The 27,499-nt window shown below is 39.6% G+C and overlaps 1 protein-coding gene across 1 annotated transcript; it reads right to left on the reverse strand.

Moving 5' to 3' along the window:
* Positions 1–640: 640 nt before the first annotated feature.
* PSMB7 (proteasome 20S subunit beta 7) lies at positions 641–27,401 on the reverse strand. The gene is made up of 8 exons (XM_083807030.1): positions 27,242–27,401; positions 27,017–27,110; positions 26,778–26,875; positions 26,125–26,265; positions 24,771–24,886; positions 16,317–16,375; positions 2,819–2,970; positions 641–880 (listed from the first exon to the last, which is right to left on the reverse strand). The coding sequence occupies exons 1-8, from the start codon at positions 27,301–27,303 to the stop codon at positions 769–771; spliced, it is 834 nt and encodes a 277-aa protein (XP_083663156.1). The 5' UTR covers positions 27,304–27,401; the 3' UTR covers positions 641–768.
* Between the last annotated feature and the right edge of the window lie 98 nt (positions 27,402–27,499).

Raw genomic sequence — 27,499 nt, forward strand, 5'->3', positions numbered from 1 at the left:
TATATAGATACCTGACAAAAAGCTCTGCTGCTGGAAAATGGACTACATAAGCTGTTATCAGTTGTCCTGATGGAAAACTGTATACAAGTCTTCAACCTCTAGAAGTGTGGCTGCTCTAAAGATTTTTTTTCCTCCGGATGGCTGTTCCAGGATGGTAAGACTAGGGCCTAGTACCAATTAACCTTTTGAAGCTGACTGTAAATGTTATGCATTCTCTTTTGAGTAGATAAGAAAATAATTTTATAGGTGGATTTTCAGTTAGCTTTTCTTTTGCTTAAGATTATGGAATACAGTGTAAAACAACTTGAAATCAGTTCATCTCAATGAGCATGAACTCAGGATTTTAGGACAAAAAAGTTCCAAGTGAAGGCTTATAGAAAAATTCAGGCAAGTAAGACAATTAAGACTTCTAAATGATGTTTTCTCTGGTTATGTAATGTAGAAATGGAAACATTTTATACCAGTGTGGATGTTGGACACTTCTAGCCCTCTTTTGTTAATAACAGATCTTTTTGGGTCGCATGCAACTTATTTTCACAGTGGTAAGATGCTTCAGTTCTGTTCTGCATGAGTCCTGTGTTTTCATCGGGGGTAAGAATGGAGCAGCAACAAAAGAAATCAGCACTCTGTGAAATACTAATTAAGAGAATGGTCAGAACCCTCTTTATTCTGTAGCAGTTGCATGTTTCTCTTTGAGCAGGAAGGCTTCTAAAAGCGAAACATAACTAGCAGTCATATGCAGTGACACAGAAGGGCTGCACATAATGTTCAGGAAGTATCCATGGTTTGTACAGTTTCGTCCACCACCTCAATTTCCAGGAGTGCTACATTTTCTGTGAGAACAGCAGTAGTTCCTTTTTCACACTTGTATCTGCCATACCTGTTAAAGAAAACAGTGGAAGTTAAGCTGAAAGATGGTACTACCTAAGAAAACTCATTTAAAAGTTCAGAACTAATTAGCCTTCTGTGATATGGAAGTGTCCAGAGTGACACTGTGCTTATTGCAGAATCTAAACTGATTGCAACAACTAATAAAGTTTTAGTTAACCTAGCATATTCATGAAATGCATGGTCTTTAAAAAAAAAAAAGTAGCAGGTAACTTGAAAGGCTACTTTGTAGAAATAAGTTGGATCTCATTATAGCATAGGCCATTCTTGCTGTGTACTTCTGCTCAAAGCACAAGCTTTTTTTCATCTCTAGATTAATTTTACCAGTGTACAAACTTTGGGTTTCCATGCTAATTGTAGCTACCATTTAACACAAAGCCTGCCTCTAATCAAGCCATATTTCAGAAATTTTGCTGCATCTGACTGTAAAGGAGTTGTCACTCCTCTCCCATTTACACAGTAGAAGCCATAATCTCACTTAAAATGTTCAATGAAGAGTCTTCTGGCTAACTGCCTACATAGTGAGAAGTCTTTGCTCAGAACAAAGGGTCATGTGTACAAGTTTGTATAGTAAGAAAGCCAAAGGATTTTTAACTGAAGCAGTGCAATTCATTCTGGGTTTGGCTATGGCCACCTGCATTAAAAAGAAGGGGAAAAGCGATTCCTTTGAAGTCCACTATTTTGGTAGTGTACTGAAAAGTTGCACAACTTGCTACACATAACATAAAAGTACGTATCACAAATCCTTTAACTGCCTTGGGGGCTGTAATTTCACTGACGAGGCAATGTAGTTCACCAAACAACACATCTGAGCCTTCAGAGGTAAAATTTGTCAGCTCTGCTAACACTCAAATTTTACTCACTTGAGAATCTCAGCACCTCTGCATCCTGAATATTCTCAGTGATGCAAGACAATATTACATCCTTAAATGTAACCTTGTTTCCCAACAACTTACAGAGTTAGGTTTGTGTTACAATCATTCAAAACAAGTCACAGAATAATGTCATTTTCAATAAATGCAGGCAATGAACACTGAGAACCATAAAAAGGGGGTGGGGTGGGCATACTGAAATGGATCTTTTTGATGGGGCTTGCAAAAGGGAAGAGCTGGAAAGCAGCACAGGTTTCTACACGGCTGAAGTGGTTAAGAGCACTATTTCATTAGAAAAGCAAGAATGTTCATAACAACAGTTGTAGTTAATTTATACATAAACTAGGACTCAAGTTTAGTCTTAAATCTTGCTACTGCCATAGTTAGCTATTAACTGTAAACTGTCCTTTACTGTACATTTCTAGACAATTTTAATTTATGAGAAAAATTATGAAAATTATCAAAACAATGTCTGTTGTCTTCGCAGTCTCACATAGGTTATGTTCTCCAGCCACAGGCTAGAAAATAAGTCTAGAACTAGAAGACAACCTGGCAGTCCCAGGCTAGAGTTCAGCAGTTTTCTTTAGGTTTTACCCCTGCAGTGAGTTCATAGGTAACAGCTACGGCAGGCTGGGCTGCGCCATGTGCTCCTTTTTCACATCCCCATGCTACAATTAGGCAGAACTGCAGCGGGCACGGTGATGCCACGAGTCTTTCTGGCACCACATGTTTCAGCAAACACGCACAGTGGGACCTTCTTGCTACCTGATACATCTATTCAGTCACAAATGTGAAACTTCATCACACTCAAACTGCCTGAAACTCCATGAACAGACTCAACATAGCAAAGAGGTGACAGGTAAGCAATTAGTTTCTTTCACACACCTGTAAATGCAACTAAGCCTCTTCTCAACTGCCAAGTACAGCCACTAATTTTGTTCTCTTGTTTAGCTGAAATTCAGTATAGAGATCTCGAGAGCACTATGACAAAATTTAGTATGACAAAACAAGAACGGTTAGGAGCAGCCTAGGTAACGCACAGCTTCGGAAACACTAACCTTTCGCCTTTTTTGTTGGCCACATCGTACGGACGGAGAAAATCCAACTTATTCTTGCTTATGACACAGATATCGATGTTACTGCCAGAGCCCAGATCGTTGTATATGCCAGCTGCAATGGCATCTCTCACAAGCTGTTTGGCTTCCTCTTCCTGTAAAAGTTAAAAAAAAAAAAAAAAAAAAAGCTGTCATTGCACAAGCGTTGGCATTTCACAGAAATGTTTGTCCATGTGACAGTGGAAGCTATGAGCTCTCACAACAATAAATGAGATAATCACCAAGGACTACAGAGCATGAACAGCAGCCTACTGAACAGTGGGACAGCCTTCATCCTGTTCAGGCTCCATCCCTCTCGCCCCTGAAGACAGAGGCATCAGATTTAGTAAAGAGAGTTAAAGAAACAAAATTAAGATTTTTGTCTCAATGAGTGGAGAAATTAAACGTGGATTTTATTTTACAGGCTTCTGTGCACACAAACAAGTTCCCTATAGTGCCCTCTGTAACAGCTGCATACAAATTAAAGACCCAGAGCAGTTACAATCTTTCCCTAGGCAGGAACTACTTACTCTTCTTCTGCAGTATCAAAAATATTTGTATAATTTTGGAACACAGCTTGGTTTACAAAATATATTCTGTAACTGCGTTGCAAGGCAGCCTAGCTCTGCACTGAATTGTAGCCTACTAGTATTTTTAATTCCAGTCCTGAAAACAAGTGCAGAAACCTTGGCTGAACATACTGGCAGAACTAGGTGGCTTTATCAAAATATTGCAGTTTTTGATTGACTTCTTAGCATTTAGATGAGAAAATGGGAAGTTTGCTACAGTCCCTCGTCTGCTATAGACTTCAGAAATCCCATAGGTAATTAATGCATTATATATATATATATATATATACAAAGCATATTAATTTATGTATTTCAAAACATACATTTCTACATTATTTAGTACAACTAATAGAATCCTAGTTGTAGCAAAATTAGAATCAAAAACTAGAACAGGAAATAAAGCTCACATTTTACTGCTGCTGAAACCATGCACTAATCCTGCAGAAGTTCAGGTGTTCACATTCTTACAGGTTTTGTATTATCTACTGTCTTTTAAATGTGCAAATATGCAGCTGGTGAGCTACGCATGCTGCCCATAACTGAGGATTTTTTAAATTATTTTTTACATTATTTGGAAACTGTCTAAATAGTCTGAAACAGAGCACCATAGCATCTCCGTTACACAAACACGTTAACACTCAGATTAGTGTCTTTTTACAAGGAAACATTTCAAAATCATCAAAACTCTCCGTTAAAATATCACAACAGCTTTGTAATCATCTTCATCCCCCATCCCAAAATAAACGGCATGTTGACATAGAGGCCTCTGAAGTCCAAGTTCTGATACGCCCGATAACCTTCTCTTCTAGTACAGGCTATTACAGCTGCACTGGCTCCCTCTACAGCTCCCAAGGAAGGCTGATTTTTATTCCAAAAGCAACTCCAAAAGCTGAAAGTCACAGATGAGATCCAGCAATATCAGAAATGAACTAAAACCAGCAAATCCTTAATTGTACACTGTAGCCAAAGATAGCGAGCATCAATATTGCGAACCAACCTTCCTACTGCATTCATTTAAATCCTACAGAACGCAGCGACGGGCGCCTGTTCTCAGCACCGGCCGCTCCCTCGTGCCGCAGGACTCCCTGCAGCTCCCTGCCCCGCTGCCGCTGCGCCTGCCCCCTCCTGCTGGCAGCAGCGTCAGGCTGCAGGGCAGGGATGCCCCCTGCACCTGCACCCGCCCCATTTTCATCTTTCCAGGGCCTCCTTAGGTACGCACCTGAGCACAAAGCACACCCCTCGCTGCCAGCTTAGGTTTTTCTCCAATGTGTACAAGAACTTAAGAAACACCACGAGCAGAGCAGGCCTGTTCCAAGGAGAAAGATTAAGACTGAAAAAAGCCCATGAACACGGAAGTTTTGTCTCAGTTTTAGCTTACAGTCCTTCACGGCCGTTACTGCACAGCCAGCCCGACGCGATCGGTGGGGTAACTGCATGCTGCGGGCACTCTGTTGCTTCGCTGACATTTCCCACCTCTCAGTAATCTTCTGCCGTTAGACATGAACGAAAGAGCAAACGCCCAGCGCTGATGCTGATAGAAGCACCTTTTTCATTTGCTTCATTTTAGAGGCCTCAGCGTCCCTGACACTACCCTGCCCGTGAAAATCACGATGCTAAGAGAGCCCAACTCCTCCAACGCCTCCGATTCAGACGGCAGCTGCACAAGCCCCAGCGTTCAAGTGCAGCTGAAGAGGAGCCCAAAATTAGCTCAGCTACAATCATGTCTGCTCCCAGCGCATACTCTGCATTCTCCAATGGCCCTCTATAAAAGAACTTGTTAATAGCAGCGTTCCTCTTCTAACAGCTTCATTAAGGCACTGACCAAGAGTGGGGCTCTTTCAGTAAACTATTAAACAGCCTAAGTTCGTATTAGCCTCAATCTTTAAAAACGAGAAACCCACCTCCACTGAATTACACTTTCCACCAAGCTGACTAAACCAAAACAGACATGCTGTAAAAATAATTCCTGTATGTTTCCTCTGTGTTTCGGTAGTAAAGCTCTGATAAGCAAGTGTTTTCTCCTTCAGCTGATACAAGACTGCTTGCACAGATGTGTGCTGATGGTGTTTTATGTTTATTTTCACAATACTACTAAGACAAACAAACAATACTGTGTGCATGGATTTTTTTTTTTAATTAAAGTGGCAGCAAAACCAGAAACATTTCAACCTATTACTTGAGCTGCTGGTACCAGAGAAACATCACAGCTTAGGAAAAGCAAAGCAGAATATGAGTGTTTCTTCCCCTCCCCCTTTAATCTTTTTTTTTTTTAGAATTATGTAAAATCTTGCAGAGTCAACTCTTTTTTGTTATTTCTTAAAATGTACTCTATTAATCTACTGTTATCAAAATGAAAGCTTCTAAAATGACCAGTACAGTCAACAGAGCTCAGCTGTAACCACGCTACAGCATCTGTTACACTGAGAAGGTCTAAAATGTAATCTCAGCTCCTTCATCTGATATAGTGCAGCCTAGTTCAGGAACCTGGAATAATTTTAATTATAGAAAACCCTACTACAGTGCTATGTTTACTCCTCCTCCCCTTTCCATAATTTAGAAAGATGACCAGAATAGCCACGAGAGGGGAAAAAAAAATATCCTTGATAGAGATGCTGCATACAAAGTTCTAGCAAGGACTGCTATTTTACAACCCGAAAATAGGGGGTTATGGTGAAAAGTGCTGACACAGTCTTAAGTGTAAGGGCACGAATGAGTCACTGTAATAATTAATCTTAAAAAACCCTAAAAGTTCAGAGTATATAAAAGGAGCACTTCCTACTTTATGGTTGCAAAGACCAAGCTAACTGGGAATATCATTCTCTCGGGTCCACACTGCTTCTTAAATGAGATTACAGCAAGAGTGATGTACTGTAATACAAGTCAGTTGTGACAAGCAGCGCTTTATGGAGCTATCCGTTTGTCTCCATCACTACATCACGCAATGTGTCCCAGGACTCCAATGTGCAACTCCATTTACCACTACATGACAAATGGGCAGCACTTGTAAAAGGCGCAAAGAGGTCCAGATCAGCCACGTAATGGTCACCACAGATGTACCATAGTGCTGGAGGGGGAGCAAACAGACCCCCAAGTTCATTAAACTGACCAGTAATGGATCTTTCAAAACGCGTCTTAGGAATAGTACAGTAAAGGCTAAAATAAATAACTCAGCATGAAAGGCTAATCTGAAATGGTGTTTGATAAATTATTTATAACACAGACAATTGTCTGCATTTAATATTGGAGCTACTGGTAGCATCTTTAAAAGATGATTTATGTGTTGTAATGCCATTAAGCTTTATATGAGCCCACTGCTAGCTATAAAGTCTGCTGAGATTTAGAGAACGAGTTTTAAACTGTCACTGCAGCATCATAGTAGATAGAGACTGTATTAAATCTTTACTTTAAACCTGTTATCTGGAGAGTTGCATTTTGTAGACACTCAAGAACTGATGGATTACCTCTCTACAGCTGCTATGGTGCAAGTCCCAAACAGCACCAATAAGGAACTTTTACACATTACTCTTGTATACGACTTGAATCAAGTTTCTCCTCTCACTTAAGCGATTTCCAGATTTCAAATACTACTGAAGTGAAAAAGACTCTTTTCTACAGAGGATGTGGACATTTCTACCTCATGTTAATGCTATTGTACTAATAGCTTTTAAACAAGTTAATCATGATGCCTACAGCAGTAAGGGGAGCAGCTGAACTGCTTTGTGAATATTATTTCCTAAATTATTATTATTTTTTAAAAATTTCACAAGCGAGTTAAACAAGATGTCTTTTCCATACCTAAAAACTGCAGAAAGCTTTTTTATTTTTTAATTCTTACCAAAAAGGAATGAATGGCTTCTGCAGGTCGTCAGTATCCTGTTAGTGTTGGAGAACTGCACTATGTATCAAAGTCTCAGTAAGAATTTGAAATATTAGTACACAATGAATATCATTGGGTATAAGTAACAACTTTTGTAAAAAAAAAAAATCTAAAAACATTTAACAAAACTGACTTTTACAGCAGAATTAAATCTGTTCAAATTCTGTAACATAAAAAGTACGTCCTACTGAAAGGCAGAGTCCACCAGACTGGCAGGTGGGAAGAGAATGGAAGGAAGCAGAGGGGAAGAAATCAGAAGCTTCAGGAAGGGCAGAGATGGTAAAAAAAAAAATCTATAAAGAAGTGTTGGGAATTGGAGGCTAGGAAAGTGATACCTCTTGAAGGACATAAGCACCTACAGAAGCATAATTAGACTTTGGAAGAGTAATCAGCAGACTACAACATGCGAGAGGATGTGCAGGTCTGTCTGTTGGGAGGAATCGTGGTAGAGATCAATATGTAACTGGAAGCAATGCTAAAATCTGCGGGGTAAGTCCAAAGAGATAAGAAAACTGGGAAGCAAAGTACATTGCTTTTTTTTTTCCTTGTACAGAGACGTTGAAAGGCTCCATTTAGTGAGAACAAATTTGTTTTGGCTGCCTTTTGAAGCTGGAAAGGGGCTGGCACTTGTAATTTCAACCACTTGGGTTTCACAAGTCTTCACCAAAAAAGAGTGTGAATTTCAAGCAGTACCTCACAAGCAGATGAAAAACATAGTTTGTTTCATAAATCTGTTTTATAAAAATGAATAAACTATGCTACAATCACTGTATCTTGCTTTTCTTTCAGCTTTGATGAGATGAACAAATTCGGAAGTGGTCAGTCTTTCTAGCCCCTCCCCAGCTCCTTCCACCACCAGCTTTTGTTCATTTTCTAAAAAGTCACAAAGTAAGCCAAAAGGATTATGAAAATCAGAATCTGTAAAGATTAGCAGCATCTGGGAGACATGTAGCAGTAAGACACAAAAGATGGGTCCGGGGAGCAAATACCAATTCGCGCATAAAGAAAGGGTAGAAACTACTGAATATTCTCAGTAAGTGCGATGGAAAAATTAAAAGGACTCGAAGACTATTAAATACGATTACAATTTTCTCTCCAGAACACATCCTGTCGAATGCTGTGGATCATGCCTTCTGTTTGGAATGGCTTTCATAATAAGGTAACTTTAATCGCATTTGTCTGAATTCTACCTTCTCTGCAAGTTTTTAAAGTTGGGACTTCTACTTAAATGAATAAAAATGAAGCACAACCGAATTTAAGTTACATACATTCCTGTGTCTCCTTGTGCCACTACACCACTTTTCCCTTCAGAACGTGGCATATTCTCAAATGCAAACTCTACAGAGACTGTGGCACCATCACTGATCCAATACATTGAAAGACAAAAAAAAATTTGCTTAAAACTCTGGGTTATTAATACATCAGGGTTAATATGCTGCCTACAATACACAAAAAATGCAGGAAATTTAGTTTTGAAAGGAAGTAATTTTCAGCACAAGTGGCATAGGCAGAAAATTATGCAAAAAAGAAATCAGAGCACAGCAGTGACCTAGCAGCCTTGTTAAACCTCATCAAATTTAAGTTTTTACGCAAATTTACCTAAATTCATTAATATATCGGATAATTCTGTATTGCATTTGATGCAAATTTTGTTGTGAATAATATATTAGTAAATGTTTATTTTTCTAACTGTTCTTACTAAAATCTTTTCAAATAAAATATACCTAAGTCCCTAATTACTATTCTCAGTAATTACATTTTTTTCTTGTTCCATTGGTACAGACGCCTGCAAGCCCATGCTCATCGCCACCTCCCCCTTTCTGATATTGTACACCACACAAGTATAATAAACCATGTTAATATTTCATACCAGTGTGAAATATGCTGGAGTATCAATTCAACATCTGCTGTCTTTAGGGTACTGGCGTCCCGCAGAGACACTTTCAATTTGTAATTGAGTTCTATACTGAATTAATCAGCAGTTTATCTTTTTTAGTAAAATAATGTCTTCCCCACTAACCTGGATTTACATTAACAATTTATGCCAAATTACCTGCCAAGGCAAAAAACTTATATGATTCGGAACTCCTATTCAATAACATTAGTTCCTATATTTCATTCCTTACAAGGAGACTAGTACAATACATGGCTCCGCTGGTACAGAATTAAATCACAAGCTCCTCTCCCAGCTGCAGGGCTTCTTTTAATACTACTTCCATACTTTGAGCTAAGAATTAATATGAAAACACATTTAATCTATTGTTTGTATCTGTGTAAAGGTCACGTTTTTCAGGGAATCGATTCTCAGAATAAAATGAACTCGCTCAACAACAACAGAGCTGTAAATTCTGCCAGGCTGCAAGTTCTACCCGGCGCGGTACCCTCGGTTTTCTGTACCACTGCATTACCTTGCACTAAGGCACTGAACCTTAGCTGCCAGGATGTAGCAAGAAATGTAAACCATGGAGGGAATAAAAACAAAAAAATCTATGCCTTAGTACTGTGCATCAAAAGATGAATATCCAGCAATAACATCTGGCTTCAACTAAAGCAAATTAACTTTCACGTGACTATTACCTAAACTCTAAAAAAACGATGGAAGGGAATGAAAGTGAACATTTTGTTTGGGGAAAAAAAAATGAAAGTCTTCGGCCCTGGTAATTTTTTCTTCCTAAACACGCCAAAAAGCTGCATAAACCTTGTTGGCTCGCAGGATGCCTCCCCCCCGGAGCCCAGGCACAATCCCCCCTCAGCCTCACGCCCATCCGGTCTGCTCCGCTCACACGGAGACGCACTCTGCCTTCGCAGTCCTCGCTGCAGGACGGCACTCGGGCTCTGTGCCACCTGAAATATTTTCCAGCATGTTTTGCCTGGGTTCTGCGGTTATAGGAGACTATATTCAGACAAACTGAAACAATTTAAACAGGAACACCTGCTCCTGAGAAATGCATCAAAAATAATTACCTGTCCTACATCGACCCTCTGCAGTGAAATGATCTCTTAACATGGAGCTCTGCTTCTGACTGCCTTGTCTACGTTATTACGTACAAAGTTTAAGTATTACTTTCGTAAAGGTGAAGAAATGGTTGCTCTTTGTCATGCAGCAAGGCCCAATTTAAAACAAGGCAAAATTTATTTATTTTGAGAGCCCATAAACAGAAAGCTAGAAGAAAGTGCTACGGGGTACTACTGGTAACCCAGATTAATACTGCCGGCGGTTTCCCACCTGATTTCTGCATAGAAATTGTACTTTGATATATTCAAAAGCACACCTCAAAACTCTTCTCCAGTAATCTTAGCCGTTTCAGAGCCCACGTAGCTATGAAGCAGCACAGACCATTTTAAATCAGGTTCGTATTTCCCATTTAACATTGGTTCAACAATGGAAATCAATCCAAGGCACAATCCTGCGGAAGATGAGAACAGAACTGACTGGCCAACGCGCCAAGCAGAAACGGAGTTAGGGTACACTAAGTTTAACCTAAAAAAGTAAGGAACAGCATGAGAAGCCTTTACTTTCTGGATGGCTGTCTGCGGTAATATCTGATATTTACCCATGGTATTCAGGTCCCTGAAGGAGAAAATAATACAGGTACGTAAGGAAAGCATGAAAACTGTATCACTGAGAGCTCCATCAGTAAAAGGCAGTGAAAACACGCCACTAACAGTCTCCGTTATTGTCACTGAGTAATGAAATAAACAGATATACAGAGCACATAAATACTAAGTACTTATTTTTGTTCACAGAGTCGGATTTTTTTTTCCATTTACTTAATCTCTGTGTTTGACACCAACAGGAGTTCAAGTATCTCAGGCAGGCTCTCCAGCTTAACTCTGATAGTCTGGCTTGATCTCTATTGTCTGCTGTCTGAGTTCAGCCGACAAACCTCCCAGCAAGTGGTCACCTTCCCATGGAGTCATTAAACCTCTGAATGTCAGCTGGTGGGATTAGCCTGCAGACTTGCACACCTGAGCCCTATGGCGGGGACACAGGCATTTTGATCACCATCACTAATGAATACAGAATTCATATGCAGCTTGTCATTGCTCCTGAGCCCCGAATCACACAGATGCAGTCTAAATAAGAATGAGGAGAACTGTTGTTGAAGATTAGAGAGTTTTGGCAGTTTCCAAAAATAGCTCAGTATTATTCTCAGTAGCTAATAAACAAAAATAATGCCACTATATTGAGGGACAGTAGGAAATATAAGCACAGAAACATTTTTGAATGATCTGTATGTCAGCTGTTTAAAAATGGAAGAAAGTGACATGTTTTCCTAATATTTTGTACTAAGCCTGATATTTATTTCAGTAAGATAAATAAATAAGAAGCATGTGCTGAAACTAGCGTTCATACTACCTTCCCCTTTGATACAGCAAAGACCTTCAGTGCACGCAAAGCATCTCGGGGAAGACGTCCTTTATGCCACAGCTCCTTCGCTCTGGGGGCACGGGGCTGCTCCCACGTACCTCGAAAATCAGTGGCAAAGCCAGGAACAAAACTGCGGACCAAAAGAGCCCGAGACTACGCATTTTAAACCTAGATCACTTCCAGCCCTCTTCCTTTCTGTAATTTCTTTGTGAGCACACCTACTCGGACAGTTGGAACCATTAGCTGGAAAAGGTTACTACCTCCCACGGCTGGTCTGCTTCTCATTTCTCCATTACAAGGGATTACCAAATCTGCCAGCAGGACTGCTCGTGAGATTGCTCCCTAACCCATGTTTGTCAAAACCAAGCAAGTCAGCAAAGGTAGCTACTGCGGAACAGCCACAAAAGCAAATCTGGCCACCAGGTGAAGGAGCGCACATCGCTGGTGGGAAAGCAGGATGCAAAATATTTTAACTCCCGGACAGCAGAGCTACTCCTGCATGAGGGCCAGTGTGCGTCGAGGGGAACACAGTCACAGCATCACAACCCCCTTTTCAAATCCATTCCTTGCCCTCCAGAGCTTCTGTTTTTCTGTCATCGCTGCTCGACTTCCTGCCACACTAAAAATGGTGTACTAAATGACTGTAAATATAATCTCACATTTTTGCAACGATCCATTTCGGATGTAATTACTAAATAGCTGCCAGATTCTTATCCCCTTCCATTTTTCCCCACCTATTCTGTGCCCCTGAATTCACTACAAGACGTATTTTATTTTTTCTCTGCAGTAATACTGCTTTCTGTGGCTTCTCCTCACTCTCTTCCTTTTAGATCCTCCTTTAATAAACTTGGCTGTTTTGATGAAATACAAAAAAGAAAGTTACAGACAGCCTGTTTCCATGCTTAAATATGAAGCTACAGTATAGCCTCACTGTACATGTAGTAGTTCTTCTACAGACAAAAAACCTTCTACTTTTCAAAGAGAAGTCAAATACCAGGACAAAACATACAACGTTCCTCCCCCATTTCCCTAGGAATTCAACAACCACAGCATAGATAAAGCCAGGATTCCAGCATCTAATACCATAGGCAGACTTTTTTCCCAGATCATGACGGCTGCCGTATCTACTGCTTCAGAGCACTTCTTCACTATTGTTTAACACTGGAAGGCATGAGCGTATTTGCAAATTCTGACTAAGGTTTAAAAACCATATGGCTACTCTGCTGAAAGAAAAATTGGCTGCAATGAAAGATCTAAGCTCAAAACACTCTATTAGATGTGCTGTTCTTCCACTTATGTTTTTTAAAGTAGATCTATAGCTGCCCACATGACAGATTAATATTGTTCCACAGTAGTTAGGTGCTTGGCATTACATTTTGAAGCATCTACAGGCCTTCAGGGCTGAAAGTGTTCACATCTTCAGCAATCTATAATGGTTCCTCTAGAGGCCAGCACTTGCTTCATAATGAAACATGCCTCCATAAATCAGACTGCAGAAGTGGCACTTGTGTACGTCACCATCCATCTTAGCAGTTTCTCTGAAGGATGTTGGGTAAAGATCATCTCCCGGCATTGCAACCAGGGAAAGGACCATCACAGTTGGCATTGATAAAGCATGTGCTACTTAAATCTGAAGACACACTAAGTCTGTGGAAAAAAACACATCCTGCTGGTGTTAGCATGCCTCAGGCAGTGGTAGAAGCTTCAGCAACTCATCTTCAAAAGGCAGAGAGCCAGGGCTCTAGAAACCTGCAAAAATTGGCTAAGCCTGCAGTCTTTTTTTTTTTTTCCTTTTTTTTTTTTTTTTTTTTTAAGTTGAGAATCTTCAAAGTCTACAATTCTAACTGTAGGGCACAGCAGCTGCCACTGCAGATTTGATCCTCTCAGCTTTTGGCAGCTCTCAACTTGAAATTCTAGCAAAAGAATTTTTCAAGTTGCTATTATTGCCTGTCATAGATTTATAAATATTGTGCACTATCTGCTGTGGCATGGCTCTCATGGGACACCAGTGCATGCCAAAAGCATAACAGAATGAAAAACAGTTCCTATTCTTCAAATAAATGCTAATTTTTTTTTAACTGTGCTCATACGATGTGTTTGGTGATCAGCTTCAATAGTACAGAATATGTATCAGAGGGAAAAAAGCTGATTGTCTTTTCCAGTAGTATTCAGCTGCTACTTTCATTAAGCTTGTTTAATTACATTCCAGATGCTAATTTGCAAGTCGATACCAGAGGGTGCAGGACAGTTTGCCTTTGAATCATTTTTCTGTGATGTGATGGTCTTGCAGCACACCACTACCCTTCAGTAGCCCTAGCAAGATATTCTGACAATTAGTGCAAAAGAAAGCAGTATTGATCTTGACAGAAAAATATTAATTCTCTACCCATTTCATTAAATTAATCTCCACGAATTTTAAATTTAATCATCATTGCCATTTCATAGCAAATTTTACATAAAATACACAGCGTGGTTCGGATTTAATTTAATTTCAATAGAAGTGTGCTATTTGGTTATTTTATTGGAAAAAATAAATCTGGCATAGAAAGTAAATATTTTAAGATGGCATCTGTAACAGCAAGAAGAAGTGTTTAAAAGTACAGTTTGAGCTCTACCACTTGAAACTTTGCTGGTTTAGATATTCTGATTATTAAATTATTAGACAACAGAATGTCTCATAAAAACAAAGGAAGGGTTAAGGGTTTGAGGCTTGCACACAAGCCTCAAACATCTAAATATCTATTTCAACAAACTGGTAGGCTGCATTTCCACATGCTTGTTCTAACAGTGAGTATCTGCTGCCATTTACGGTTGTGTATGAAGACAATTTAATTAGGATGACCTTTCTAAACAGGAAAAGTTGGAAAATTACCAAATTTGGGTGCATTTTCGGTTGCTCTTACACAAAGAAAGCCTTAAAATACAAGCTTGAAAACTAGCTGAGAATGAGGTAAGATTTTTAGTTTCATAGCATAGCTCTTTGACATTTGTATCTTTGAAAGGGGACTATTATGCTGTAGCTGTTGATTCCAAGGATTTGTAGTCCATGTTTTCAGTCTGAATAGCACACATGCCAAGTGCATAGTCACAGGAGAGGCTAGAAAAGAGACTGTGTCATTCTCACAGCAGTATGGGGGGAAAAAAAGAGTAGAAAGACTACCTCTACACCTAGTGGTTCTTTGTATTAGTTATCTAGTGCAATGCTACTTACAGAAGATACTTGAGTGCCTATTAAAAGGTTCCAATGTTTTTGATAGCATTTATAAATATACTGGAGGCCAGAAATCCAGCTTCTTCAGATATTACCTAAAACACTGAAGCAACATACAAATCCTCATCTTCCTGCATTTTTTATTTTTGCACACCCACAACTATTTCATATATATAACAGCATATGACATGCTTTAAGTGTAAATTTTAATTGATCAGTTTTAGTGAGGAACTCAAGAGTTATGGGATTATCCCCAGAAAACACGCTGCAGTCATGGCAACATCTGGAGGGGAGAAAATGGCCCACCGCAGTTGCACTACAAAGATGAGGAACGTCTGAAGATCTTTTCTGAAGTTCATCAACTTTTCATGTGTTATTCAGTGATATTGAATATCTAGTAAGATTTGTTATTTGTGTATTTCATGCTCAAATGACTGCAAGAGTTAATGTTACAAGTCATTTTAATGGGTTAACTTTCTGATTTTGTGTTCAGTTCTCATTTTTTTTCTTTACTGTGAACTTATTAACTGATTAGAATGAGAAGGAGCATTCACAAATTCTGAAGAGATTAACATGGTTTAAAGGGGGTCTTGACACTACTGAGGCATTTCACAAAATATGGTCACAGAAAGCTCTACGATTGTTTTTTGGTGTTGTTTTTTTTCATCAGTCGTGAGCCTGCAGGTAACTAGATTTTTCGCCATTTTTAGTTTAGCAGACACTGAACATGGTGCTATTAAGTGTAATGAAATACTAGAGAGAATACAAAAATAACGTCCTTGGATAAATTCGTTAAAAAAATATATAACAGAATAACTTATTCAGATCTTCATCAAGACACTCCAGCTTTTATAGCTCTCCTTAATGATTCCCTTTCATGAACAACCATAACGTTTCTCAAGTTTGATCATTGGCAAAACATGAACAACTCACAACCAAGTCCCCCAATAACCAGCTTTTAAGTAGATAGTAACAACAAGAATGTACTTGCTAGTTCTGAACATAGCCAATCAACCCAAAATCTAACTGGTTTCCTATGCTACTGGAACATTTTGTTATTTTTACAATCATCTATTCTCTTTTAAAGACTGAGAGTTGCATAAAGAAGAGACTGCCTGACTACTGAGCAAAAAAAACAGCAAAACTGACTATGCAAGTGCTGTTAAACTCCTGGAGTCAACTATGATTAGTAATGTACATGTTTTTCAAGCTTTCATCTACATTAAAATCATACAAGTTTTTCCATACTTAAATTTGCAAGGTTATACATTTATTCAAATTTTGTATCCCCCAATTTCTTTACATTAAGCTGACATTAATGTATTTTAAGCATTTGAGCAGATTTAACTTTTTTAAAGCAAATCTCTTAAATTTGTCATGTCATGAGAATTACTGTAGCCAAAGAAACACTGAAAGAAAAAATCATCTCTTACCTCCATGTCTGGTTTGTATTTATCTTCAAAAATGGCCATAGCTGCTAGTGATCCAGAACCTATGGTAACAAAATGAGGACGCTTCTTTAGCCAACATATTTAGATACAAGATTTTGGGTTGGTTCTTATTAATTTATTAATGAAAAGGTAACAAATAATCAACAACACAAATCAGACCTCAAGTCTACCTTCGCTTACAACCACTACACAATATCTACCTCTTGAGGTCCAACACCTAATTTAATCCTAAATTTGTTATCTGGTGTACACGGACTAGTGTCCCCTGTCCCAACAGCCTTTTTATCACTGTAAACACTGAGATATGAAAATGAGGTTAGCAAAAGCGAGTTACCTGAATACCAGCTTCAACTCCTGCTCCTCCACTCCCCGACCCACGCCAGAGGGCACGGCACTTGACACTGGGGTGCCCAGAGGGAACAGATCGCCCTAACGAGCTGCCCCGGCACAGCCACCTTTGTGCAGGGGACGAGTAAGCCAGCAGAGGTAACTGGGTTGCTGGCTGCTGCCATCAGGTTATTTCCCACATCTAACAGTTTATTACACATTTATTTCATGCCATTATTTTTACTTTCAACAATAACAACTCAATAGACGAAATGACAAAGATGACATCACGAGTTTAACATTACTTCTCCTAAAGCCCACGCTGCAAGTATGATAACGTAAGGGAGCCCATCTCTACCCAAAGCACTAACTGCAGGTGTTACAAATACACTTTCCATAAAGGAATACAAAAAGCAGTACAATACTATTGGAAACTGTAAACGTGCTTTGTTCAGAGTGAATCTTCAGGAAGGGATCCCGTCTGTCTGTGGCCCTAACCATATTTCAGTGTGTGCTACTTTTGGGGAGTGAATAAAGTTACCTGCAATTTTTTACTCCAATTAGAAGATTTTTTGGCATTTATTACTTTTTAACTTGTTTTGCATACTGCTATCTGTTTAGCTGGGTCACAGAGAAAGCCATATTTTCTATTTAAAATGATTTGTGTATATCGCTTGACCACCTCAATGGTTTAGTGAAAGAAAAAGGCAGCGATTAAACAGTTTCAAATGAGGTGTCCTGCTGATTTTATCAAGTCTGCTGAATGTATAATGAAAAAGGAGAAGCTGACAGTGACACTGTTGAGAAAATAGAGACTACCTTATCTGAACCATTTAAGGAGGTCCAATTATAGATCAAATTTAAAGGGTAGAAACAGCAGATTTACAGACACAAATCAATGAACATGGTAATCCCAATGAATATGACAGATATTTCTGTTACAGAATATTGCTGTGGTTGAGGATCATTACCTTTACAGTACCAAATACATCACATCCAAAAGCAGTAGGACACTCTAAGTGCATACTTGTATTACAGGCTGTGACTATTCATTTACACCTTGGAGCAATATGCGATTCCATTTTTTAAATGATGAAGCTGGGAATAAAAAGGATTTTTAAGCAACTAATAGCGGAAATGAACTGCTGATACAAACAGCTGATGTCACAGAACAAATCACCAAATAAAAGGAATTTTACTGATCCTTCAAACAAGGTCAAAATAAGGTGCATTCCAAAACAAATACAGGACTTAAACTATAAAATAATTCTTTTTGTACAATGACGCTGGAACATTTCTAATGAAAGGTTAAAAAAAATCTTAACTATCTCACCACATTACCAAGATGCAAATAAACGTCAAATTTAATATCAGCTTTAAATAAGTAAATGTAGCTGGTCCTACAACATAGGTTTTAGGAGAGTTGTTGAAAATGTACTTAATTATCACTACATGTAAACGTTTATGTCTAAAAATCAAGATTCCAAGAACAGGAAGCAACGATGGAAAAGCAGCTTAAACCCAGTTTTTTTCCTCAACTGGTTATGAATCCCAAGGTGAGTTTTATAAGCTTGCCTGTAAAAAAAGGTACCTTAGCAGAAGTCTGCAACACAGCTAAACATTCTCTGAAAGAACAGATTTTGGTAATCTTAACTATCACAATGGAAGTTCTTTACTCTTCCTAGCACCAGCTGTAACAACTGTGTTTTTAGGAACATCAATATATGGAAACTTCTGAGTTCCTCCACCAAAACAAATCACCTGCTGTTTGACAACAGCAATAGGAACTGCTTGAAAACCATTACCGATGTGAGTTAACGCAGCCACCTGTAGCACACCAAGGCAAGGAGCCTCAATCCACCCTTTGTGCTCCCGGAGGACTGACCCCGGTCCCACACAGCGCGCACAGAAACGCAGGAACGCGGCGCGGGCGCTGCTCTGCAGCAGCCACCAAGCCCCCTGCCCGCACTCCCCGCAAGCCCGCAACGTCTGGAGAAAGACAAAATCCAAGCACTGCAAAACGCAACCCACTAATGAGGAATAGACGCTTCCACCTCATACACACACAACTGATTCAAGTCAGCGAGGATCCAACATTGCAGCAAATCAACGTCAAATCTATTAAAATAATCAGGGAAGCAGTGATGCAATGAATCCTTGTACAGCATCTTCAACTGAGATCAGACCCAAAGCAATACCTCAACAGTTATTTATCTTAGATAGCTTGAGATAGATAGCTTGTTTTTAAGTTTGGGAACTTAACACCACACAATCCACACTATCAGTGCAGAAATAGGAACTTCTCTTGGTTGGATTTTTTTTTTTTTTAAAAAAAAGATGTTAGCTTACAACTCTTCTGTAAATCAGCAGTAAGGGTAATTAAAACCAAATACAATTGGTAAAGTCTTCATGCATTTGTGCTACATAATATACAGAAACCTTTTAGCTGGACTTTTTTAAAACACCAATGGCAATATTACTTCAACACCTTGGGAAACAAGAAAAAAGTGCCGTATCAATTCTGAAGAATTTGTTTCACATCCATTTTCAGTAAGCTACACCTTTGAAACAGAAATATTCAGGAAATATTAAACTGGCATCTAAAGATATAAAAACGCCAATAGCCAAAAAATAAAGAACCATAAAAACCGAGATGCAAAGTTGTATTCCAAGGCAAATACTTTTCAGTCCTGCAATTAGCACGAACCAGAGAACTTAATTAAAAGACCACACGAGTTTTTTTGTTTTGTTTTACTTCTTTAAGAAAGACTGGCCATTTAATAAGTTTTCACAACCAAATTATTCAAAAATTCCTAGACTTGACTGTAATAATCTGACTTTAAAAATGCCTTTGGCATTTACACGAGGAGTCGTACCACTTCGGTATCAGATCTGAAGTAAAAGATAATTGTTGATACCTGGCAGAAAATCCAGCTAACAACTTCCATTGTCTTTTGCAACTGCAGGAGCTTTTCTACGACAGATGAACTGGACCTTTTTAGCAGAGCACTCACTGAGGACAGCTCCTCGCTGCTAAGCACAGCCCGTTTTCATCATCCAAGGACCTGTTTGCTACCTCAGCCTGCCACACTGGAGGATGTGCACAGCCTTGCGAGAGCAACATTTAGCAATTCCTAATCCATCAGTGTCAGGGCTCCCTGACAGGGCATTTATTCACACGCACTCATTGTTATTCAATTTGCTGTTCATCCTAGGTAAAAATTTGGTGATCTCCACAGCCCCATCGATCAGGATCATTTTTCACCCTGGTTCCTGGCTGAGGGGCCGAGTCTCAGTGGTGGTACTGCTTGCTCGGCAGGACAACATTGCCAATGCATGAAGAGCTGATTTATGAATATGGAGCAACACAGGTACCAGGGGACTGGCTTCTGCCACTAGAGACTACTGGAACATACTTACTGTTTCCAAAAGCTGAACTACAGACTTCAAGTGGTTTAATTTTATGCACGCATTTCATTATAAGTCTTGGCCAGGAGCTTTCCTAGACAAGCCAAGCAATCAGACAATCTTGCATCGTTTGCTGAAATCCAATTTTGTCCTTTGTCAGCATAAACAGTTTAATTTGATGTTTTCACTCCTGAGTAAGCACTGAGTATCTTTTAAATCTGCCTTGCAAGGGAGGACATCACTCTACCCGTCCACAAATACATTCAAGGCAAGATATTTTAGCACATTAAAACAAAAATAACCCAACACCTCAGCAACATTTCCCATTAAGAATTTCATTTCCAGAAATTGATTGGCCAAAGATATGTATCCTGATTTAATAAACCACCCTTCAAACGTTTGTGGAAAAACATTACGGTCTACATAAAACAGAAATACAACTCCTATTACTATCTTGGATATGACCTTTGATACATTTTCTGCTGTTTCAGTTCTCTTTCATTTATAACGGTAAGCAGATCTCCTGTTACTAAAATATATCCTAGTCATTAGACAAAGTAGTATCAGTGTACCGCGTATATAAAGGTAAAGAACATTTGTGCTGAGCAGGGCTTTGTGTGGAAGCATGGACAGAAGTAACATGCAATCACCAGACAGATCTGGCACAGCTGACAGCAAATCAAAGCTTAAACTAGAGTAAAATTAATCCACTGAGAGCCTACTCCCTTACTTACTTGAACATGCTCTGCCACTATGTTATTTTTGTAGAGGGAGAGGAATGGCCAGGATTTTCACAAATACCATATTTTAAAGCGTTGAAAGCATAGGCACAGAAGTAACCGTGAACATAACGGCAGCTGTGCGACTTTATTCAGGCAATCAGCTCCTAGTAGTTAGCAGTTTAAAGTCATTTACGGTTTTACAGTTTACTACAATATTGGACATAAGGCAATTATAAGAATCAGACATTTACACTATTTTTTTCTTCTATTAAAGGCTAAACAATGACATCACATAACATGACTGTTACATGGATTTCATTTGCCAAGCAAGTAATGTTCCCATTGCTAAGGTAACGGCACCATCTATCGGTACAGCACCACCTCTGCAGAATTTCTGTAAGTTGATCACAGTTCTCATACCCACAGAGTTAACCGGATCATTCAGTTTAACAGCTGTACTGTTTTACTAGTTCAAAGGCATGGAAGGCTTTAATTGTTAAAGGCTGCGCGTTAAAAATAGGTTCATTAACTTCCCGCATAGCAAGTTAGTTCAGAGGCCACAGCTTCTCGGAATAGCTACCACATGCACACTTAACTGTCCCACACAAAGCCTCAATCCGCTGAACATTTGAAATAGATTCATACATACAACTTATACCAGAATCTTTGTGTTTCCTCCAGCGTTCTCAAAGACTTTTTTTTTCCACGCTAAAAATGTTTAAGAAAATAAACTTTGAGATCACATCTTCAGCTCTAACAAATGAGGAATATTAAAGCTCTGATAAAAACAGGCTGTGATCTCTAAAATTACCAAGAACACGCAACGGAAATTTGAAAACAAATTCAAAGAAAGTGGTGGCCTGAAGGTCAAACGAATTGGTACAAGAAAGTTAAGTCAAGCCCTAACAAATAGTTTGAGCGTTTTTCAAAACCCACTACTTCCTTAACCACATTCAGAGAACGGACAAGTTAAATCCCTGTCCCACAGAAGTACACGTTTTTCTGACAAATAAATGAAAAAGCCTACAGCATAAATTCTGTTTTTACAATGAAGCTGTTTTAGTTTAATGCACTGTACTAGAACTCCACAAAAACTGCTCACTAAGAACTTCTGTTCTTAGTGTTGTGGTGGCATTTTGAATCCGTTTCAGGAAAAAATCCCCAAACCACAGGTTATGGCATTTCTGGTTCCTGCTCTTCCAGACGAGCAGAAAAGCCATTTTGTAGATACTCCAAGAGAGACCCAGAAGGAAAAAAAAAAAAAAAGAAAAAAAAAAAAAGCTTTAAAATTTCCAAGAATATAGCTAATGGCATTTAATCTAGAGATAACAACCATGAACAGGAAAAGATTAACTAAAATTGAAGTTGTATTTTCCCATCACAGAGTCAGCATAAAAGCTACATAGAGCAAGTCTTGCTTATTAATCTGACCTATTTCATTTTTCTGCTTTCAATTTGTTTTTCTGATTTATGTGGACTTTACATTACACTTCTGCAACTCTGCAGAAACCAAGATTTCATTTAAAAATCATTCAAGTCTTCAAAATGAAAGGTAAATCTGAAACGAGTGTCTTCTTTTTAGTTCAGAGACCAACTGCAACCCCAGTTATGTTTGGAATTTTACTTTTTCCAGCTTGTAAGATATTCTTGCTAGGGTAGTGATCTTAAAAATCATAGGTGATACAGCACATGACTATTATCAGCTCATAAGACACCAGTTTTCTCTCTTACTGGTGTCTCAGTTACCTTTCTTACCCGTTTTTACTCTTCAACCTCAAATTGTTGTCTATAAAACAGAACAGAACTGATCAAACGATGAAACCATTGAAAGTACAACTGTGTGCAAAAGATTTTACAAGTTCAGTAATGTTTCAAGATGTGCGTGTCCTCTTCAAAAACGTGTGTGTTAATTCCCTTTTCAAAAAAAATAACCAGGGAGAATGGCAATCACCAAGGCTCTCCTGCAAGTCGAAGATTGTATTTCTGGATTCTTACCAAGGGGCCTCTTCAATCTTCCCTCAATAAATAAAAAACTGATCAAGATGTCTAGCTAATGAAATTTATCTAGACGACACAGACAATGAATAGTTTTAAGATATAGTATGAATTCCTAGCTGAATGAAGATTCTGTATTCTGGAATAGTGTCGTCTTAAAAATACTCCTAATGGCCTCCAATGCTCTATCAAGGAGATCACAACTAAACGGGCTTATGCTCAAGAGCCACTTCAGTGCTGAGATTTTTGCTACTGCAAAGCACCACTGAGGAGTTCAAAAGTTTAATTCTCTCCTGTAGGTATTCTTCATCTGCTTCTGTGGAATTGGAAAGCAATGGAAGAATGGATCTGCTTTTAATGGAGAAAGACAAGATACTCCAGAAAAGCTGCCCATGATTTGCATTTGCATTCTGCTGCCATGAAGCACTCATTTACAAGTTATCCTATATACTTGTTTACAGTTGAGGAAAAAAAAAAATCAGAATATATTTACCGAGACTGTGTTTTATTATATACCTTGAACATTACTTTTGTACTTGGTCTTGGCAAGGCAGTACTACCTGAATGTCAAAAAAATGCATGCAAAAATTACACGTTTTCAGTTTTTGGTATCACACTCCCTAATCCAGAACTGAATAAGATATATACAGAAATGCATTTTTATGATTTGCTTGCTTTTTCTAATTGTTGGCAATGAAAGCATTATGCATGACAAACGTTACTGTTTGTTTTTTTCTTCATTTTTAGAACACAAACTGCTGGCAGAAATAGCAAAGAAGGGATCTTCACAGTCTGCAGACCCTCAAATGCAACACTTGTATCAAACTACTGGAGTAAACAATGTGTACTTAAGCCAGATGATTCCTTTTCAAGTTGCAAATGTCAATTTCTGAAACTGACAAGCTAGTTCCTGGAGTGTAGGGACCACAGGAAACACTGATTGTGAATAGGAAGTTGGAAAAACAGCTAAAGAGGAATATACTATGTATCTCACAAGAAGAGAAAGGAATGACACCAAGAAGCAAGGCCATCATGTAGATTAAAGGCTGGTTTGGTTCTTCTAGGAACCTCTATCTTTTTCTTAGCAAGAGGTGAAAACTATGTGGTTAAAGCAAGCTAAAACTTGGCTACCTCTGGCCAACAAAAACAGAAGGCTGATGCCAGGAAGATCAAAGAACAGCTTCACCCTCTCCTCCACAGCCCTCACAAGGCAGGAGCAGGAAGAAGGTTCATGCTTAAAATTAGCTATCAGCTTGCAGGACATTTTCAAAAAAAAAAAAATAATAAAATAAAGGACCTTCCACAACAACAGAAACTTTTAAAAAATTACTTCAGTTACATATAGTTCATGTTAGTGCTATTACAGAAAAGGTACAGATGCAAGACTTAGAGTTAATAACCTGACGGTGGGCTACTAATGTCAAGCTGGCACCCCAACAACAGACATAACCTTCTTATTGAGAAGCTCCATATCGTAATTAAAACTAATCATACGTAGCAAATAAACTACAGTGAAGCACCTTCTTGCTTAAAACACTGCTGCTACTTAGCAAGAAATACAATAGGTCCAAATGAGAAGCAAGACATGCTTATTCCTAATGGAATTGCAGTAAAACTTCAGGAAGAACGCAGTTCCCCACGCAAGATTATATATGAAGCATAAGTTACCACTTTCTGCACATCAAGTTTCTATAGATTTTTTACAGTAAGTTTTTGCAAATTCTTTGGCTTTGAGGTAAGTTGGGAAACCAAAAGAGCAACTTTCTGAATACCATTTTTGTGCCGCTTAAGATTTAGATAGTATAATAGCCCATATCCTTAAAAGTATTCAAAACAGAACATCTCACCTGCCACAAAAATACGGGTACAGCTTTATCTCTGAAGTCTGAGCTCTGCACAGCTCACAGCAAACAACAGAATTTACGTAAAAATTACACTTTTTTACCAGATAGTTGTGTCAGAGTACTAGGGAACCAGCACTTACCCATGGTAACGTAAGGCAATTTGTCAGTTGATCCGTGGGGATATATGCTGTAAAGGTGAGGTCCTGTGACATCTACTCCCCCTAAAACCAGGGCAGCACCAATGTAGCCTTGATACCTAGGGACGATGTTTATACGTGAACATGGAAACCTACGATAAAGCTGTGCTTTTTTGTTTGTTTTAAACACAACGCATGCATTTGAGAATTATTCCATGATTACACCAGGCACATTTCCATAACAGAAAGACTGCTTTCACTATCTGTGAGCAACAGCCTAAACTGAGAAATTAACTAAAACATTATATATTTCACTGTCAACCAGAGCAAGCATGCATTGGACAAGCAAGGAGGCTAGAAGATACATTTGTGCTGACAGGGAGAGAATTCAGAACAGTTTTCAAGCCTTGCATGAAATTCCTGTATCTGCAATTATGTTTATATTTAGAGACTTCAAAGAAAATATATTCCTTCGTTTCCTCCATAAGATGTTCTTGGCTGATTTAACTTTTTAATTCATTGTCTTATGACACGCTTAAGGCAAACTGCCCAGCAATACAGCATCAAGCAAGTGAGCTGAATTATTATAATTCATCGAGGTCACTTGGTTGAACAAAGTTGTGCTGGAGACTCTTCCATAGTTTGAACAATCTCTCTAAATGAATATGCTTGTTTCATTCTTTTTTCTCTTTCAACAGCATTCTTTACTTCTACAAAAAACAGTATTAAAACAATACTGCAATGCTTAAAAAGACTTGGAGAACATGCCCTCAATAACGGCACATTTTAAGTTGCGTTGCTATTTAGGGGGTACAACTGCCATATTTGTAATGGTTTCCAATCAGTCAAGCAATCAGATAATTTTTCTTAGGACAACTGCAGAACAACTTCCAAGTGTTATATTCCTGTATCTCACTAAACCACCAGCAGAATTCTGTACTAACAGAAGCTGCAAGTTTCAAATGGTGAGTCATTCTATTCCTTTGAAAATAAAATAGATTTTCATATTTTATTTCTATTACAGGTCATAAAATTCTCAATTTCAAAAGCTTGCATTTACAAGATTACTGGTCCAGCCATCTTGTCACAAAAAGATACAGATCAATTGTCACTGGTGTGAACAGTGTGAACAGTTCATTAAAGTATTGTCCTTATATTTTTGCAGTATAAATGCTATCAACACAGCACAACCGTAGTATCAGTTCTCTAAAATATCACACATACAGCAATTCTTCACTCTTTCCTCGAGTCTTGTTATGGAGGTTAAGTAGGCTAAGTGAGGATGCGCACTCACAGGAGCTTGAGTCACAGCTGGTAGTTTTAATAGCATTATTAATAAATAAGAACGTTCGGTTACCTGAAAAGCATTTGCTTTAGCATTCGATTAGCTGTGACAACGCGTGGAAGTCGCCCGGTAGACAGCGAGTGGAGCTCCAGATTGGAAGAAATCAGTTGAGTTGTCATATCAGTATCCGCAGCTGTTCCAGCACCGCAACAACTGGAAAATATTGCAAGCAAGTTGGAAGAGGTGGGGAGGGGAAAAAAGGAACTCTGTGCCTCTATGAGCATTCTGCCTGCTTTATTCAACAAGTTTAAACTTCCTTTTTCTTCCTAAGCTGCCTCAAGTCATTCAACTCCTTGTAACTACTTGGGTTTTCTTCTTGGCCATCCCTAGACAGCATTTACAGTTTCTGAAACACAACAGCCTTGCTACTGGTAATTCTAATGAGCGACATACGTAATTATAGCCCCTTAAGACTTTTTTTTTTCTTTTCAGCATTTTCAGTCTGAGCATCCCTTTCCCTCATTGCAAAATTGAAGAAATTAAGTTCCCATACAGTTAATATTTTCAAAGCATAAAACAAAATATCCTGTTTAGATGTGAATAAAATGCCAAAAATGAGCAAGCCTGGCTAATAAACGTAAATTACTGTTTTTATGCACCTTAATAGTTGCTTTTGGCAAAGGGAACGGCTGAAAATCTCACACAACAAACGATTTAACACTTACTAGATGTTAGGAGAAATGAAGTGTATTTTCGAGCAGTTCTTGTCAGCTACGACCATTCCTTCGGTTGCTCTCGTGTCTGCTCCGAGGACCACGCCATCCTGCGCAAGGAGAGAACGACTCCCAGAGCCCGGCCTCGGCACCGGGGGGGGGCCGGCACCGGGCCCGGCCCCGCCGTGACTCAGCGGCGCCTCAGCGCTCGGGCCCGGCCCGCCGCAAGGATCCCGCCCGCCGCCCCTCACCTTGAAGATGACGCCCGCAATGGTGGTGCCCGTCTTGCGGGCCGCCGGCAGCCGCTGCCCCTTCTGGACGAGCTCGGCCTCCAGGAGCGAGTTCCTGCAACACAGAGCGAGCGCTGGGGCCGGGCGGGGGTGGGGGGGGGGGGCTCCGCCGACCCCGAGCCCCGCAGCCCACCCGCCCGCCCGTCCCCTTGCCCCCCCGGCCCGCCCGCCCGCCCCGAGCCTCACCGAGCGCAGTTGTCGAAGCTGAAGCCGCCGCTGGGCGCCTGCAGCACGGACACGGCCGCCATCTCCTCGCTGCGGCAGGGACGCGCCGAGCGGTTCCGGGTCGGCCGCCTGCGCGCGCAGCGGGGCCGCTGCCGGGGCTGGGCCCGCCTCGGGGCCCGGCCGGGCGCTGCGAAATGGCGGCGGGGCACGGCTCGGCCCGGCCGGGCGCCGTGAGGGCTCGGCTCCGTGCGGGCTCGGCTCCCTGCGGGCACCGGGTCG

The sequence above is a fragment of the Anser anser genome (assembly GCF_964211835.1).
Source record: "Anser anser genome assembly, chromosome: 21".
In the NCBI taxonomy this organism is placed as follows: domain Eukaryota; kingdom Metazoa; phylum Chordata; class Aves; order Anseriformes; family Anatidae; genus Anser; species Anser anser.

Excerpts from the sequence above, each read along its gene's own strand:
- PSMB7 (XM_083807030.1), bottom strand. The coding sequence starts at position 27,303 with ATGGCGGCCGTGTCCGTGCTGCAGGCGCCCAGCGGCGGCTTCAGCTTC. Across the intron at positions 26,266-26,777 it reads TTCATTTCTCCTAACATCTA|TTGTTGCGGTGCTGGAACAG; the intron begins GTAAGTGTTAAA and ends AATATTTTCCAG. Across the intron at positions 881-2,818 it reads GCCAACAAAAAAGGCGAAAG|GTATGGCAGATACAAGTGTG; the intron begins GTTAGTGTTTCC and ends TTTCTTTAACAG.